Below are 18,917 nucleotides of genomic sequence, written 5' to 3'. Positions count from 1 at the left end.
CAGGCCAAGCTGACAGCACCTCCAAATACACCACAAGCAGGGGTACATATAAACAGGGCAGGGAATGGGGGTCGGGCCTGCAGTCAACCCCAGCCAGTTAAATCCACTGCCATCAGGACCTGACAGGATTGGACAGGGAACAGAAGAGTCCTTCCACTGGACGGTAAAGGGATATACAGAAGGTATTTGGATAACCAGGAGGTTTGACATGCGATTAACACTGCAGTGTTAAAGAAAGGTGCAACATCATATTGCTATATCATGACACAATAACAAAGAACCACAAATGCAATGCAATAACATTTTATTATTATTTCATATTAAGTACATGGTTCCATTTGCAGTTGGCAGGAATTCTGTGTTGCCTGGTTATGATTGCAGCAGAAAATATTGGACATTTTGAAAATTACATAATGCAAGTGTTACGTCTGTGATTACTGTACAAACATGGTACTGGAAAAGTCCGGCGTATTGCTTGTTGTTCATGCATGATTATGACAACAACTACTATAAATGTACTTCATTCCCTCATAACCTAGGGTTAGATGTCCAAGTATTAACATACAAACATGTTACAAACAAAACATACTGAAGTCAAACCAACCAACAGAACATACACATTTAGTGTAGCCGATGAAGGAAAATAAGATCAGAAACTGAAGCTCTGTGCTCAGAGGGTGAACATACATGATCTTTCCATGTGAACTCTCCTGAGGAGATTCCCTTTTTATTCTCAAACACACTTAATGCTAGATAATCCAGAATATAATCCAGATTCTAAACAGTTGGAAGACCGTTGGAAAAAATGACACCAACCATCACCACAGGGACCATAGATACTCTGCTGCACCCTGTTATTACAGAGGTAACCAATCAGAGCTATAGAAAACTGCATTGTCACATGAAGACATACAACAAAAAATAATATTTCATTGTATGTTGAAAATCTTATATTGTCCTGTACTTGTGATTTACTGATAAACAATTGATATAAAAAAAAAAATTATAAAAAAAGCTTCATCTTTACAATCTTTCTATCTTTACAAAAAGCTCAATCTTTACATGCCATGTAAAAACATACATCAAGCAGCTCCATCTATACCTCTTTAGGTCAATGTTCAATCGTCACATGTAGTGAGACATTCATCTAACGGCATTGGATTTGAAAAAAAAATAACAAAACACACACACATAAAACGAGTTATATCATGCTCTCAAACAAATGAACGAAACAACACTTAAACAATGAGCAAAGTGCAATTTGTCTATGATTAGAGACTGGGTCCTGCTACAAAAAAAGCTAACTGATTCCAGGGGAAACTGTTCTATCAATATCAACTCAGTGATGTCACTACACGAATGGTAATTAACTCAATCTGATAGTTAAAATTATTACTGAATAAAAAGGAATTAGTGGCAGTGCATGTTTGCTTGTTATGTCTAATTTGGAGAAATTAGGTGAAAGGTAGCCCAATCCTTTTCTGATAAGAAGAAAATATAATTATTTGATCATTTATTTTTGTATTGAAATAAATAAATGAGTAAACATTGAATAAATAGAACATACAGCCTTCACGCGAACAGGAGGATCCCCTCAACTAAACATGGTCGTTTTAGCACACTGAGCACCATTGGTCAGTACCAAACATGACAACTGGATTCTGATTTAGGATCAGTGTACCCTTCCCCAATCACAACCTAGATCAATAGAAGGTAAGAAGTAGAACTGACAGATCAAATCTTAGGGGCAGGGAATGGCTTTAGGAAGATTTCTCAAAGGAGAATGTGTTCAATTTACACTTATATTAATATCTACGTTTTAGAATACAGATAATAAATAAAATAAAGGGGGGAAAAAGTACCCTTCCATTTCGAGTTTCTTCGCAGTTTCACGCTATGAAATACATTCAACAAATGTCTCAACTTGAGACTGCTAAAGGAAAGTATGGCCTTGGAACGGAAACTTCATTGCGTTTTGAAACAATACAGTCACATCACAAATGCTATCCAGTTACCTCAACACTGATCGCTTCTCTGCAGCCAACCCCAACTCAACAGGTGTAGCAGTACAGGGTAGTTCTACAAACAAGTTAGAAAATATACATATACGTGTAATATTACATCATAAAAAAGATTTTCTTCATTTAAACAATATATGAACAATATGAGACTCAGCCATTGTTAGTAATAATCAGTCTATTTCTACAGCTTACTACTTACTGTATGTGCACGTTGTTCTGTTTTAACACATAGTGCAGAAAATCTAGTATTTCTTATCCGTACAAACCTGTTACATGGCTAGGCTTGTGTGTATTCAAAAGACAAACCAAGCAATTTATGGCTACAAAAACTCAAATCAAGGACGTCAAGGTTCTTGGACAGTGTGACAGAGAAAAAAATGCTTGAATTGGCTTTTTCTGTAAAGTATTCTGTGGTACACTTGAGTGTTCACTTACAGATCTTATCAATACACAACTTTCTAAATTATTTGAGTTACCTACACGAGATTGTCTAAGTATGCTAAGAGTCATTAGGAGAAGGAGCGTGGTTTCCATAGCAACTCTGCTGGACGGGTGTAGTGTGTGGTGACATAGGCCTCAGAGGACGAGGGCCCTCGAGGTGCAGGCGGAGGATGGGTAGGTACTACCCAGGTACTGCCGGGCCTGCTCTGTCATGATCCGCTGGTCCTCAGTCTTCCCATAAACCACTGCTTCCCACTCGCTTTTTACCTGCATGAGAAGAGAGGATTATTCTCTCCCACCTCTCAACCCTTCTATCCCCTTGTGACAGTCAAGACCTTGATGCTCAATAAATACATTTTTACGAAAAAGTGGCCAGCTGAACCCAACATACAGTCTAATTTGGACAGACAATATTTTCCCTCTCTCCATCATTATATAAATCATCTGAGGAGCAATAATGTGAGGTTAGTTAGGATTAAAACCTAAGAGTGTACCTGTCTAAGTGAATCGTGGTGGGACATTCTGACTGAAGGGGGGTTCTTCCTCTTGCGGGGGCTGGGGATGTGGTGCAGGGGGGCACAGGGCCCCTCCCTCCCAGACGAGGGGGTGCAGGGGCGCTCCTCTCTGTCTCTCTCAGGGAGGGGGGTCATCAGTAAGGAGCTGGTCAGGAGACTATCCTCTGGGACCTGGAGGGGGGCAAGGAGGGGTAGACATTAATTTGTTGGTTGGTTGACTGACTGATGAATTGATTGATTAGTTGGTTGGTTCATTGGTTGACTGATTAGTCTGATTGATTAGTTCCCAGAACACACCTGTGCATTATTGCGCTGTTCCTGGAATAGCTGGACGTTAAGACAGTCTTTCCCCCAGGAGTCCAGCACCAGGGACTTACGCACCTTCCTGGCTGGCCCATCCAACTGGGAGGCAACAGGGACAAGGTTGTGGTTAGACTGGATTAGAGGAATTATGATTTTGATTTTGGAGGACCAAAAAAAAACAGATACCGATTTTTTTTTGTATTAATTTTTTTTTTTTTTTTTTTTTTTTTAAATAATAATAATAAAAAAAATTAAAAAAAATAAATAAAAATAGGCCAATTTTTATATATTTGTAATAATGACAATTACAACAATACTGAATTTTGTTTGATTTTTTACCTTTATTTAACTAGTTAAGAACAAATTCTTATTTTCAATGATGGCCTAAGAACAGTGGGTTAACTGGTTCAGTGGTAGAACAACAGATTTTTACCTTGTCAGCTCTAGGATGCGATCTTGCAACCTTTCTGTTACTAGTCCAACGCTCTAACCACTAGGCTACCTGCCGCCCATTTATTTTAACTTAATATAATACATAAATAAAATCTATTTAGTCTCAAATAAATAATGAAACATGTTCAATTTGGTTTAAATAATGCAAAAACACTGTGTTGGAGAAGAAAGTAAAAGTGCAATATGTGCCATGTAGAAAAGCTAACGTTTAAGGTCCTTGCTCAGAACATATGAAAGCTGGTAGTTCAATATCCCCTTTTAAGAAGTTTTAGGTTGTAGTTATTATAGGAATTATGACACGTCAACTATTTCTCTCTATACCATTTGTATTTCATATACCTTTGACTATTGGATGTTCTTATATGCACTTTAGTATTAACCAGCCTAGTCTCGGGAGTTGAAGTCATAAACAGCGCCATGCTTGAAGCACAGCGAAGAGCTGCTGGCAAATGCGGTAAAGTGCTGTTTGAATGAATGCTTATGAGCCTGCTGCTGCCTACCACCGCTCAGTCAGACTGCTCTATCAAATCATAGACTTAATTATAATATAATAACACACAGAAATACAAGCCTTAGGTCATTAATATGGTCAAATACGTAAACTATCATTTCGAAAACAAAACGTTTATTCTTTCAGTGAAATACAGAACCGTTCCGTATTTTATCGAACGGGTGGCATCCATAAGTCTAAATATTGTTGTTACATTGCACAACCTTCAATGTTATGTCATAATTATGTAGAATTCTGGCAAATTATTTCACAGTTCGCAACGAGCCAGGTGGCCCAAACTGCTGCATATACCCTGACTCTGCTTGCACTGAACGCAAGAGAAGTGACACAATTTCCCTAGTTAATATTGCCTGTTAACATGAATTTATTTAAACTACATATGCAGGTTAAAAAATATATACTTCTGTGTATTGATTTTAAGAAAGGCATTGACGTTTATGGTTAGGTACATTTGTGCAAAGATTGTGCTTTTTCGGCAATGCGCTTTTGTTAAATCATCACCCGTTTGGCGAAGTTGAAGTAGGCTGTGATTCGATGATAAATTAACAGGCACCGCATTGATTATATGCAACACAGGACAAGCTAGTTAACCTACTAATATCATCATCCATGAATTCACAGTTAACTAGTGATTATGTTAAGATTGATTGTTTTTTATAAGATAAGTTTAATGCTAGCTAGCAACTTACTTTGGCTCCTTACAGCCACCAGGTCCTTCTGATGCTGCACTCGCGTAAAAGGTGGTCAGCCTGCCACGCAGTCTCCTCGTGGATTGCAATGTAATCGGCCATAACCGGCATCCAAAAAGGCCGATTACCGATTGTTATGAAAACTTGAAATCGGTCCTAATTAAATCGGCCATGCCTCTAGACTGGATACCAATAAAGACAGCCAGCACTAACAACTACAGTTCTGTAAAAAACACTTACATCATGTTTCCATGTCCTGAAATGTGGTTGTAGTTCCCTGGTGAAGATGTCTGATCCAACCTCCTGCTTCAGCACCTCCCTGAGGTCTTCCTCCAGAAAGGCCAGGGACTGGGGCTGAAATATACACACACACTTACATTAATACGAGCACTGTCACAAAGTACTTACACTCTTAAGCACACACATTCAATTATAAATACTTAGACTACGGTGCACAGACAGACCAACTTCACACTGACACTTACCACCATCTTTAGTGGCCCATGCATCTTCTCCTGGGCGGCCAAGGCATTCTTAAACGGAGTAGGAGTTCTGGGAGTCGGAACCATGATGTACTTACGGATTTTAGGGGTCCTGAAACTGAGTGAGACAAAGAGAGAAATTCTTACAACACCTGCCAAAATGAAGAGATCAATCCATCAACACACATATAATATAGCCAATTAAAAAAAATTAAAATATGGAGGAACCTGGAACCCGACTCCTACCCCACATTCTCTTTCTGGTGTTTGGGCGTGGTCTCCCTCTGGAAGGGTGTGTTGAGGAGACACTTCTGGTCACAGACTGGGGTGGAGGTCAGAGCTGGGTTGTCCAGGCTCAGATGCTCTCCTCCTGATGTGTTGAAGAACTGGAGAAAGATATGATCACAACAGTTAGAGAATGGAGATGTAGAAGAAAGCGGGAGTGTAAAGTAAGCGTCTTTAACATACTATACTGCCAGAGCCAGATGCATTGCGCCATCATTCTTTAGCTTGATCTCATTTCTAGCATCAGTCTTACCTGGGAGGGGGAGAAGGGCAGTGCTTTCGTGGGGGTGTTCTTGGGCGAGTTGGTGCTGGGTGAGTCTAAGAAGGATGGGCAACTCCTATCAGGGGACTGGTCCCCCCTCTTCCTCCTCCCCAGGGTAGGCAAACTCGATCTGGGCACGTTATTCGGGGTGTGGGGGGGGACCTTCCCCTGACCCATGGTGGCACAGTGCTTGGTGGAGATGCCATTGGGGTGGTCAACTGCGTACCTCATCCCCTCTGTGGTTCTCCCCTGGGGTGCGTAGCCCCCTTGTGTTTGTTTCGGGGGGGTAGTCGCCTCAGACATGTCGAAGCTGGACGCCTCGCTCCACGTCATAGGGTCCTGTAGAGCCAGACACATCTACAATGGATTTTTAATACATCCATACTCTGGGTCTGGGATATGTAAACACACACTGCCACCAAATGCACATCTACACACACTCACCGAGTCGATGAGCTCCATGGACTCTGCGAACTCTGGGATGGTCTGCAAGGTGGAGAGCACGGAATTAGCCTCCACAGACAGGAACTTACTGGGGGAGACGTGGTGCTGGACCTGGAGCCCTCGGCCCTCCTCTGGGCCCCTCCAGCCCTCCTCAGCCAGCTCCATCGGGGGGCCCCGGCCCTCCTTTACCCCCCTCCAGCCTCCCTCAGCCTGATCCTCCAGACTGCTGCTGCTGGTGGTCATGGTGTCGTCTGACACGCTGTCTGCCCAGCTGGAGTAACGCTCCACATTCTAGGGGAGAAGAAACCTGGGTTAGGGTGGAGGTGATTGTGGTGGCAGGATCAACCAGGGCTACTGTACAGGTCAGGGTTGGAGTTTCAATGGAAGTTGAGCTGACAAGGGGAAAGCAATCTAAACCCAAATGTATACCCCAAACCTTATCTCCCAACAGCCAAATTTAACCCCTCACTTTTAAACTTCAAACTTCATGTGAACTCTTTAGGCCCCTAGTGAAAGCCAGATGTTGGCATGGTGTGAGATGTTGGCATGGTGTGAGAGAAAGAAGGGAGAGTATAGGGCAGGACACATACTGTACAAGTGGGGTGACAATAGTCCGTGGTAAGCATGGGTTGCACTGCACTAAGAGATCTATCAGATAACATCTGAACCACTGACATCATCATAATAGTTTGATCTTCAATGCAGGTGAAAATCAGATAAAATGGATGGAGTGAATAGATAAATGAAGAAAGGAAAAGTCAAGGCTGGTCTCAGAAGGGATTCCGGTTGAGAAGCAAATTTGGGGTAAAAAAAAAAGAGTAAAAAAAAAATAAATAATAAAAGACATGTTTGGTTCCAAACCAAACTGCTGGCTGAAGTGACACACCGTGCACTACTGCTGTGAGGAGCGGATAGGAGGCTGGAGGGAGGGAGGGTAGAGGTTTATGTTGGCGGCCGCATGACGGGATGGCAGGAAGCACTGAAAATGGGGGTGGAAGGGGTAGAACTAGGAAGCATAACTAACGGGAATGTGGGGAGAGGGGTGAGATGGGTAGGCTACTACGACAACACTACAGTACAACTAGGAGCTCACACACAGAGAGTGTGTCCTTACACATGGGCCTCGGCACTGGGCCTGTCTCCGGACCTCGGTCTCTGCTGACATAAGCAGAAGCTCAAGCTCCTTAATTCTCTGCTCTTTGTCTGGGTCGTCATGGCGGGACGGCTGGAATAAACACACACGGGAAGGAGAGGAGGACAGGACGGAGGGATGCAGGCAAGGAAGGAGACAACAAATGTACTCGCAAATTACTCAAGTCAGACTCAAAGGCTTATTCCGATTAACACCAATCCACACATTTGTTAAAAGACAGAAGAAGCAAGGATTCAGGCATATCGTTCAGTTGTTTGATTGAGAGACTGATTAATAAAAAGTACAGACCGAAGGTAGTAGAGTGGGAAAGTATATGATGGGGAAAGTGGACAGGATTGGACGACTTGTCTACTGATTTAGGATCAGATGCCCTTTCTTCAGTCCAAATGTAGCACATTTTGAGGAAACAACACACCTGACTCTGGGTCAGTTGTAAGGGACAGGTCACTCACCGATAAGTAGCTGGGGGAGTCTTGGAGGCTGTCCATCAGTTGGCCACAGTGAGGGCTATAAGGGTAACCCCCGAGCTACAAAGCACAGGACAGACCTATCAACAACAAGCCTTCAAAACTCAAACAAACCGAATGATCAAGACAAACCTATGCAAAGGATCTGAACTGAGAGACCAGTGTCTCACCTGTGTTGGTCCTTCCATGCCCAGAGGGCTGTGCCCGTGGTGGGGGGTGTCTGGTTGGGGGACACAGGGTCTGTGGTGACTTCTCTTCACCCCCCCATGGTCGGAGCCGAATCCCCTGCAGCCCTCCTGAAGATACCCCTCATGCTCTACCTTCCTCCTCATGGTAGAGTTCCAGTGGTTCTTAATGGAATTGTCCGTCCTATAAGCGTGACATGACATTTTAGACTGGTCTGAACAAACCTTGTGCCCCTTTACCAATAATGTAGCTGTAAGCAATATGGCACCATCAGTTGGAGCCATCACCGTATTGAAGGAGATCAGACAAGGAGAAGAAGGGAATCCATTTTATTCTATTGAGTTGCAACCGCCCACTACCTCAGGCATAGAACTGTACAGTATATCATTATGTTACCTTCCAGGCAGCAGCTTGGAGATCTCAGCCCAGCGGTTGCCCAGGCGTTTGTGGGCCTGGTAGATGATGCAGTCCTCTTCCTGGGTCCAAGAGGACTTCTTTACCTCAGGGTTCAGGTGGTTGTGCCAGCGCTCACGGCATTGCTTTCCAATGCGTCCCTGCAGGTGCTTAGCGATCACCGACCAGCGCTTGGGGCCATATTTGTGGACCAGGTCGATCACCTATACACACACACACAAACAAACAAACAAAGACAGGGAATTGTAAGTGACTTCTAACAATGCAATCCAGACAGGCATTCCTCTGGACCTCTAATAATATCCATACTGTTTAATATTTCATCTATGACTGGAGGGATATAGGCCATTTATGAAACTCCACTACAGCCCATTACTTCACAAACAGAGCTACCACATCATCATTGGCAACGTCGGAGAGAATGTCCAGAATCAAGCAGAAGTAGAACTCGTTGCCATAACACTTCTACCATGGAGCCAAACGTGTGATGTCATCTCTCAGCAGTCCCACACTAGCCAGCGCTATTATCTTCCTGCATATCTTACTTCTGGCATGTCACTAAGTGCAAGTCAGAACAATCCTATCACTTGCATGTGTTGTGAAGCCTAGATGTTGGAGGAGCAAGACCCCATTCTTGACATTCCAGCAGGCAAGGAAGGCATCATGTAGTTTGATTTAAGGAATGCATTGTTCACCTTCCAACTATGAGAGATATGAGCCTACAGCCTGGCTGAGGATGGTCTCAGGACCAGGGAGAGGCAGTTTGTTTTAAAGCATGAGGTAGTGGGGTGTTTGCACAGTCAATGAAAACTACTGCAGGGACTGCCAACGGGGACACAGCGCAGGAGAGGAACGTGTATACTGTATGTTACTTTCAGTGTTTCAGATTACAAGAGAAAGGTCTGTTATGTTTATACTGCAGCTTGTTTGTATTATCAATGATCTGCACCAATAAAGCCCTCTACCTCCCTTTTCTACCTCTTCTCCTCCTCCCTTCCCATTTCTTTCCCTCTACTCCCCCCTCACTCATGCCAGGTTGGGGTAACTCCCATCTCCACTTACCTTCTGATCCTCCTCTTTTGTCCAGGGTCCTTTCACCAGCTCTGGGTTGAGCACTTTCTGCCAGCGGTGCTGACACTGGCCATCTGTCCTCCCCTGTGACAGACAGACACAAAGCAGAGCATGACACCTCAGTAACACACCCCCCCCCCCCCCCACACACACACACACACACACCATGTGTTATTACAGCTATTCACACACTGGCTAATAACCCCTTCCTTACACAACACCTGTGACCTGTCTTATCACCTTTCTTATCCAGATAACGTACTGATTGTACAAAACATTAGGAACGCCTTCCTAATATTGAGTTGCATCCCCGCCATTTTCCCTCAGAACAGCCTCAATTCGTCAGCCATGGACTTTACAAGATGTCTAGAGCGTTCCACAGGGATGCTGGTCCATGTTGACTCCAATGCTTCCCACAGTTGCGTCAAGTCGACTGGATGTCCTTTGGGTGGTGGACCATTCTTAATACACACGGGAAACTGTTGAGGGTGAAAAACCCAGCAGCGTTGCAGTTCTTGACACAAACATGTGCGCCTGGCCCCTACTACCATGCCCTGTTCAAAGAAACGTAAAATATTTTGTCTTGCCCATTCGCCTTCTGAATGTCACACACACAATCCTTCGTCAACCTGTCTCCTCCCCTTCATCTACACTGATTGAAGTGGATTTACAGGTGACATCAATAAGGGATCATAGCTTTCCCTTGGATTCACCTGGTCAGTCTGTCATGGAAAGAACAGGTCATGTTTTGTCCACTCAGTGTAGTTTTTATGTGGGTTACTGTGTGTTTACAGAAGGCTCTGTACTTTAACACCATGTTCTAACAGTGTGTCACAGTTGTACCACTTACTGGGAAATTATTAGCTACTAATTTCCAGGAGTCTGTTCCATGCTGCTCCACTAACTTCTTCAGCCTCTCATCCTGCAGAGATAGAGATAGAAGATAGGAGATAGGAGATAGGAGATAGGAGATAGGAGATAGGAGATAGGAGATAGGAGATAGGAGATAGGAGATAGGAGATAGGAGATAGGAGATAGGAGATAGGAGATAGGAGATAGGAGATAGGAGATAGGAGATAGGAGATAGGAGATAGAGAGAGAGAGAGAGAGAGAGAGAGAGAGAGATAGAGATAGAGAGATAGAGAGATAGAGAGATAGATAGATAGATAGATAGATAGGAGAGAGAGAGAGAGAGAGATAGAGAGATAGAGAGATAGATAGATAGATAGATAGGAGAGAGAGAGAGAGAGAGATAGAGAGATAGAGAGATAGATAGATAGATAGATAGGAGAGAGAGAGAGAGAGAGAGAGGGAGAGAGAGAGGGAGAGAGAGAGAGGGGGGGGGAGAGAGGGGGGGGGAGAGAGAGGGGGGGAGGGAGAGAGAGAGGGAGAGAGGGGGGAGGGAGAGGGAGAGAGGGGGGGGGGGGGGGTGAGGAGCCAACCTTCCTGAGACACTCCCTGTATCTCCAGTGCTTCAGAAAAGTAAACGCCCTACACACTTCCCCTTAGTAGGGGGAACTATAGGGCTTCCTACATATCATGCAATACAATAGCAGCAGATTGCACCAGTCAATTAAATTATAAACCAACAGTGTTGAACAACACAGCACACATTTACAAAATAAATAATATTCTATCTACATTGACCCACCTCGTCGCGAGACCATTTGACTTTGCACAGTATCTTCTTGTCTTTGCTCTTGTCCTTACCCTCAGGATCTGTGGAGTGTAGATCTTCATCGTCAGACTCACTGAAAAGGAGAAAGAGAGAGAGAGGTAGAGGAAAGAGAGACATAGGGAGGGGAGGGGGCAGATAACTGTTCAGAAAAACGACTACATAAATCTAAGCTTACTCATATCACTTCATATATAATCAAATCATTACTCTTCACATTTCATTAAATCAACATAACTGACATCATTAAAACAGAAAAATACAAAAACAGGAGCAGTACATTATTCATGCCACAACTGAGTCACATACAGCACCAACCCACCGATACCCCACTACAATTAACCGCCCAATTTCAAACTGAATCAGATGTCAATGGATAGAGCAGGCATAGAGTAATTCATAGTGAAGCAGGATTGGCAGTAGTTTCAGTGAGTGGCATGCAGCTGGAAACGGCGCCGAGATTCATATTAAACAGGACATTCCTGACCATAATTAGAGTAGCCTAGCCTCCCGTTCCCCGCTAGATCAGACATAATGATGCCTGGCTGTTGCAGTCTCTATGCCTAGGTTGAAAAAGGGTAAAAGCTAGTTTTATAGGTTATAGTGAAACAACTGTTGCCCTTTTTGAAGAAAATCCACCATCACACAACAGTCCACTTTTTGCCTCAAATGTTGATGTTAGGAAAAAACATATCTCCAATCTATTAGAGACTTGCTGCTTCTCAGACACCAAAAGGCTGTTATACAGCTGTTCCTTCTCTAATGTGAAACTGTGCTGTAATACTGGACAAAGCTGGTCCTTCTCTAATGTGAAACTGTGCTGTAATACTGGACAAAGCTGGTCCTTCTCTAATGTGAAACTGTGCTGTAATACTGGACACAGCTGGTCCTTCTCTAATGTGAAACTGTGCTGTAATACTGGACACAGCTGGTCCTTCTCTAATGTGAAACTGTGCTGTAATACTGGACACAGCTGGTCCTTCTCTAATGTGAAACTGTGCTGTAATACTGGACACAGCTGGTCCTTCTCTAATGTGAAACTGTGCTGTAATACTGGACAAAGCTTGTCCTTCTCTAATGTGAAACTGTGCTGTAATACTGGACACAGCTGGTCCTTCTCTAATGTGAAACTGTGCTGTAATACTGGACACAGCTGGTCCTTCTCTAATGTGAAACTGTGCTGTAATACTGGACACAGCTTGTCCTTCTCTAATGTGAAACTGTGCTGTAATACTGGACACAGCTGGTCCTTCTCTAATGTGGAACTGTGCTGTAATACTGGACAAAGCTGGTCCTTCTCTAATGTGAAACTGTGCTGTAATACTGGACAAAGCTTGTCCTTCTCTAATGTAAAACTGTGCTGTAATACTGGACAAAGCTTGTCCTTCTCTAATGTAAAACTGTGCTGTAATACTGGACACAGCTGGTCCTTCTCTAATGTGAAACTGTGCTGTAATACTGGACAAAGCTTGTCCTTCTCTAATATGAAACTGTGCTGTAATACTGGACAAAGCTTGTCCTTCTCTAATGTGAAACTGTGCTGTAATACTGGACACAGCTGGTCCTTCTCTAATGTGAAACTGTGCTGTAATACTGGACACAGCTGGTCCTTCTCTAATGTGAAACTGTGCTGTAATAATGGACACAGCTTGTCCTTCTCTAATGTGAAACTGTGCTGTAATACTGGACACAGCTGGTCCTTCTCTAATGTGAAACTGTGCTGTAATAATGGACACAGCTTGTCCTTCTCTATTGTGAAACTGTGCTGTAATAATGGACACAGCTTGTCCTTCTCTAATGTGAAACTGTGCCACCAGAGAGTAGTTGTGCAAACTTAAATCTGTCCATGGAAATGTCTTGTTGCTGGGCAACACTTCCTTCATGGCATCACATTGTGCCAGGGGTAGAACATCTAATAAACAAACAGGAAGGAGGCTGAGGACACCAGTTGCCCAGAGTAACCACAGAACAACCCTAACCTATAAGTTCACACTGACACTGTTCTAACTGATGAGCGCTACACCACAGCTGTCAACAGATATACTGAGCTGTTGCCCTTGTTGTATTCCAGATACTGTTATGTAAGAGTCTGATGTTGGGCAATACCACAGAAACATATTATGGGCCTAAATGTACTCTAATTGTGCAGTAAGGTTAAGCTACCCTGGTAATTGATCAAGGTCAGCCACAGCCCCATACAGTCTGGAGTCTGAAGGACAAGGACTGCATTCAGTAGCTTTTGTAACATTAACAGGCCTGTGTAGCATTTGCCAGCAGCATACCACTCTGCATCCCATGGCTAGCTTGCTTCTGAAGCTAAGCAGTGTTGGTCCTGGTCAGTCCCTGGATGAGAGTAGATGCTGCTGGAAGTGGTATTGGAGGGCCAGTAGGAGGCACCCTTTCCTCTGGTCTAAAAAAAAAAAGATTGAAAAGATGATTGTCCTGTGTAGGGTGCTGTCTTTTGTATGGGAAGTTAAACAGGTGTCCTGACTCTCTGTGGTCACTAAAGATCCCATGGCACTTATTGTAAGAGTAGGGGTGTTAACCCTGGTGTCCTGGATAAATTCCCAATCTGGCCTTAATACCATCATGGCCACCTAATCATCACTAGTTTACATTTTGCTCATTCCTCTCCCCGATAACTATTCCCCAGGTTGTTGCTGTAAATGAGAATGTGTTCTCAGTCAACTTACCTGGTAACATAAAAATACCTCTCTAATGTGCAAAATAAGCAATAATTTCTATACAACATTCAGCATGATGCAATCGTCCTGGTTGGGATGACCATTCGGGTGGATTTACAGCACTCCTTTTCTTCTAAAAAATGTCAAAGTACAAAGTTCCTAAATATGGCTGTTGTTTTGGCCTCTGAAAAACACTTGCACGAGCCAGCAGAGCACATGACCACACAAATATTGGAACACGCACACATACACACACTGTGGTGGGTAGAACAAGGCCTCCCACAGGTTTTCAGTACTGGCCTGTGATGAAAGGGCTTCTTCAGTGCTGACTGGGACATGCCAATAAAATGTCATCATAATTCCCTCACTACAGGAAAGAGAGAGGTGGAAGTGGCTGGGTAATTCTACATCAACCGGCTCTTTGTCCTATATAGGTGTGTGTGTGTGTGTGTGTGTGTGTGTGTGTGTGTGTGTGTGTGTCATAAAGGTAAGTGTGTGGCATAAAGGTAGGTGTGTGTGTGTGGCATAAAGGTGTGTGTGTGAGTGTATGTGTGCGCTGTGAGGAGGCAGGTCAGGGAGTGGCTAAACTAATAGGTCAGCCCTAACGGTCCAGGCTGAACTTAACAGGAGTTTCAAAACCAACCCGGGGGGATTGAAATGATTTCTTATATAAGAACTTGGCTAAGGTGCCTGAGCGAGCCTGCACTGTTTGAGGCTCACTTTCCCTCACACACTAGTTCTTCATTTGTAGTGGTCAGATTATCTTAATCTCTGTCTAATACCTATGTAACGAATTAACCTATGTAACGAATGAACCTATGTAACGAATGAACCTATGTAACGAATGAACCTATGTAACGAATGTGGATAATGTTGGCGAAGGCGGAAAAATATATTTTCTAAATCAAACTGAACCTAAACGTGTCATACTCTTCATATGCTTTTTCAATCCCTCATTTAGCATGTGAATAAAATATAAAACTGCAATACTGTTTTTGTCAATGTGTTTCCACCCGTTACTTCAATTTAAACTTGCACGTGAAATGTAAAGCAGAGGGAGAGGACCATCCTCCCCCACCCCTTTCACCCCCAGATGGGGCACACCGAAGGGGGTAGGGTCTAGGCGGGTAGGGGGTGGAGGGATACACACACGCGCCACTGAGCTGTTCATTCAGACAGAAATTACATCATTGTCATGTTTGTGTGTTTAAGGGCAGTGAGCAGGCTCCAATCAGCCTATAAACCAATAGTTCATTCAGCCATTCACAGGCTCAAACTCATGAATACTAATAACACACAGCTGCATCACTCTGGCCTTACCTCAAGAGGGAAAATATCTCCATAAATGAATACATTAGTGTTCTGTCTATTTAATAACCAAAGCATTAGCATATGTATGTCATTAACTGAACATTCTGATTTGTGAAAACAATAGATGCCTAGCCTACAGTAGTAGCCTGCTCTGTGTACCTTTTTTTGGAACTCTTTTGTTATTGGGGATTTCCCCACCATGTACCCACACAACAGGGTAGAATGGTGTACAAAACAATCACACTATGTTGACTAATACATTTGTATGTTGGATTTAGACTACAGCAACAAAAACGTGTTTTGTTCTAAATACATACACCTATATTAATCCCCTTTGTCCTAAAACAATAATGTTCATTCTAAAATAAGCTGGCTGGGCCATGACCCAATCTTATAAACAACAACAAAAATGTACCCTGGGATGAAAATAGCAAGCGTACTACCTGTTCAATAATAGTGATTCTCATGATACAAAGCCATGTTTTCTGTTCGGGGTTAGATGTCAATGAATGAGTGTTGAATTGAGCCGCAAAATAGGCTACAATACCGACCAAAGCAGTTACATAACCCACCCAACAACTCAACTCAAAAGTTTATTTTTTTTATTTTTTATCAAAAGGTATCATTGGCAATTTAGGAAATAGCCTAGCTTACTACAAAATAAGCAACTGTGTTGGTTATCAAGCTCGTGACACAGGCCTTGACAGGAAATAATCAGGGAGACATTTTTTGTGCCACATGTATACGTTGACTGTTCTATAATGCATTTTTACATACATCCTGACAAATAACGTATTCATTAAATTATACAATTATTTGAATTAACCTTTTTAGGCATAACTAGGCTGTAATTTACTGTATTTCAATATCCTAAAACGCTACAATGTGACCGTGAGCAGGTGTTCGTGATGTCTCAAAATCAACGTGACATCTGGCTTAATAAGATAATGCCATGCAAGAGCAGTGGTTCAGAGTGAGTTTCCTTAATGTAACTATTCTGTTGCAACGATAATTTTTGTATCATATCTGAAACAATAAAATATAGCTAGTAAGTAGCCTAATGAATGGTAACTTTAGCAACAATGTATCACCCACCTGAGCGTCTTTATTTCGGCCATATTGACAGCTGATCAACGCTTTTAAAAAAATATCCTCTATTTGTAGTTGGGCTAAAATCCATATAAAAAGCGAATTAGGTGATCTCTATAGACAGTTTTCCATACCACCCGATGTCTATAATCTTCCAGTTGCTTTTATGAAAGTGAAAATAAAGTGCTACGTTTGCTGGCTAGCGCTTCACTTCCATGTCAAACTCGTTCTCGCTGTAGGAAATGTGTGCAATCGTAAATTTAAAAAAACGAGTCTGCTTATCTTTTGCATGTCACACACAATGCATGCAATGTCATCATCCGATCGAACAGGATGTGAACATATTTATCTAGCTGTAACCCGCCTTGTAGCCTAAACACTGTTCTCCCTCTCACTGTTTAATGCACTTCTATTTTGTTGTTTTCACATTCTGATTTTTGTCCATCCCGCCGAATCTCGCGTCCAGCCTCCTTCTAGAAGAGTCTTTCAATCTGCGCAGGCGGCCTCGCACCTGATTGGTCAGAATCGGGGGAGCGCTCCAAAAAGCGCCTATTGCGTTGAGCGCAAATGAACCTGGTAATATTAATACGACAATATTGTCATCACATAGGATTCATTGTGTCATTGCAATCATCCAAAGGATGGTAACAAAATATATAATTTTATATTTTTTGTCCGTTGATTCTACAATCCTCACACAATGTTGTTGTCAAAACGAGCCGATTATGGACGTTTTATAACAAAACAATTTAACAATAACAACAAAACCGTATGCCTTCTGTAGTACTATTAACAGATCCTGGCACACAGAGTACCTACTGTATGTATGACATCAGCCGTGGAATGACAGCTCTATTTCAAACGACGTTCTGCTGCCCCCTTGTGTACAAATACTTTGTGACGTTACATAATCTGAGTACGGTAAACCTACATGAACAATGCATTCGGAAAGTATTCAGGCCCCTTCACCTTTTGCACGTTTTGTTACGTTAGTCTTATACTAAAATGTATTTTTTTTCCTTCATCAATCTCAATACTCCATAAAGACAAAGCGAAAACAGGTTTTGAAACTTTTTCACATTTATAAAAAATAAAAAACATAAATAGCTTATTTACATAAAGTATTCAGACATTTTGCTATGATAGTCGAAATTGAGCTCAGGTGCATCCTGTTTCCATTGATCATCCTTCAGATGTTTCTACAACTTCATTGGAGTCCAACTATGGTAAATTCAATTGATTGGACTTGATTCGGAAAGGCACACACCTGAGTATATAAGGTCCCACAGTTGACAGTGCATATCAGAGCAAAAACCAAGCCATGAGGTTGAAGGAATTGTCCATAGAGCTCAGAGACCGGATTGTGTCGAGGCACAGATCTGGGGAAGGGTACCAAAACATTTCTGAAGCATTGAAGGTCCCCAAGAATACAGTGGCCTCCATCATTCTTAAATCGAAGAACTTTGGAACCACCAAGACACTTCCTAGAGCTGGCCACCCGGCCAAACTGAGCAATCGGGGGAGAAGGGCCTTGGTCAAGGAGGTGACTAAGAACCCGATTTTTCACTCTGACAGAGCTCCAGAGTTCCTCTGTGGAGATGGAAGAACCTTCCAGAGAGACAACCATCTCTGCAGCACTCCACCAATCAGGCCTTTATGGTAGAGTGGCCAGACAGAAGCCACTCCTCAGTAAAAGGCACATGACAGCCCGCTTGGAGTTTGCCGAAAGGCACCTAAAGGACTCTCAGACCATGAGAAACAAGATTCTCTGGTCTGATGAAACCTAGATTGAACTCTTTGGCCTGAATGCCAAGCGTCATGTCTGGAGGAAAGCAGGCACCACTCATCACCTGGCCAATACCATCCCTACGGTGGAGAGTGGTGTGGGGATGTTTTTCAGCAGCAGGGACTGGGAGACTAGTCAGGCTCGAAAGATGAACGGAGCAAAGTACAAAGATCCTTGATGAAAACCTGCTCCAGAGCACTCAGGACCTCAGACTGGGGAAAAGATTCACCTTCCAACAGGATAACGACCCTAAGCACACAGCCAAGACAACGCAGGAGTGGCTTCGGTACAAGTCTCTGAATGTCCATGAGTGGCCCAGCCAGAGCCTGGACTTGAACCCGAATCGAACATCTCTGGAGAGACCTGAAAATAGCTGTGCAGTGACGCTCCCCATCCAACCTGACAGAGCTTGAGAGGATCTGCAGAGAAGAATGGGAGAAACTTTACAAATAAAGGTGTGCCAAGCTTGTAGCGTCATACCCAAGAAGACTCGAGGCTGTATTAGCTGCCAAAGGTGCTTCAACAAAGTACTGAGTAAAGGGTCTGAATACTTATGTGAATGTGATATTTCAGTGTTTAATTTTTAATAAATTTGCAAAAATGTCTAAACCTGTTTTTGCTTTGCCATTATGGGGTATTGTGTGTAGATTGATGAGTGGAGAATTTTTTTAAACC

At 43.0% G+C, this 18,917-nt stretch overlaps 1 protein-coding gene across 3 annotated transcripts; it reads right to left on the bottom strand.

Moving 5' to 3' along the window:
- Positions 1-287: 287 nt before the first annotated feature.
- LOC129823126 (myb-related protein A-like) lies at positions 288-16,915 on the bottom strand. 3 transcript variants are annotated; one of them, XM_055881892.1, is made up of 16 exons: positions 16,463-16,915; positions 11,349-11,448; positions 10,548-10,619; positions 9,689-9,781; positions 8,609-8,829; positions 8,197-8,395; positions 8,012-8,086; positions 7,521-7,631; positions 6,407-6,697; positions 5,954-6,319; positions 5,662-5,801; positions 5,419-5,533; positions 5,174-5,287; positions 3,275-3,379; positions 2,957-3,148; positions 288-2,729 (listed from the first exon to the last, which is right to left on the bottom strand). In XM_055881892.1, exons 1-16 carry the CDS (start codon positions 16,483-16,485, stop codon positions 2,598-2,600), a joined length of 2,349 nt encoding a protein of 782 aa, XP_055737867.1. In that variant the 5' UTR covers positions 16,486-16,915; the 3' UTR covers positions 288-2,597. The 3 variants fall into 3 exon arrangements, with proteins under 3 accessions (XP_055737867.1, XP_055737868.1, XP_055737869.1); XM_055881893.1 differs by having other exon boundaries at positions 5,954-6,301; XM_055881894.1 differs by lacking the exon at positions 7,521-7,631 and having other exon boundaries at positions 16,463-16,914.
- Between the last annotated feature and the right edge of the window lie 2,002 nt (positions 16,916-18,917).

This window comes from Salvelinus fontinalis, chromosome 25, assembly GCF_029448725.1.
Source record: "Salvelinus fontinalis isolate EN_2023a chromosome 25, ASM2944872v1, whole genome shotgun sequence".
In the NCBI taxonomy this organism is placed as follows: domain Eukaryota; kingdom Metazoa; phylum Chordata; class Actinopteri; order Salmoniformes; family Salmonidae; genus Salvelinus; species Salvelinus fontinalis.
Note: the sequence above shows the minus strand (reverse complement) of the source record. Positions and strands in the feature narration are given on the sequence as shown.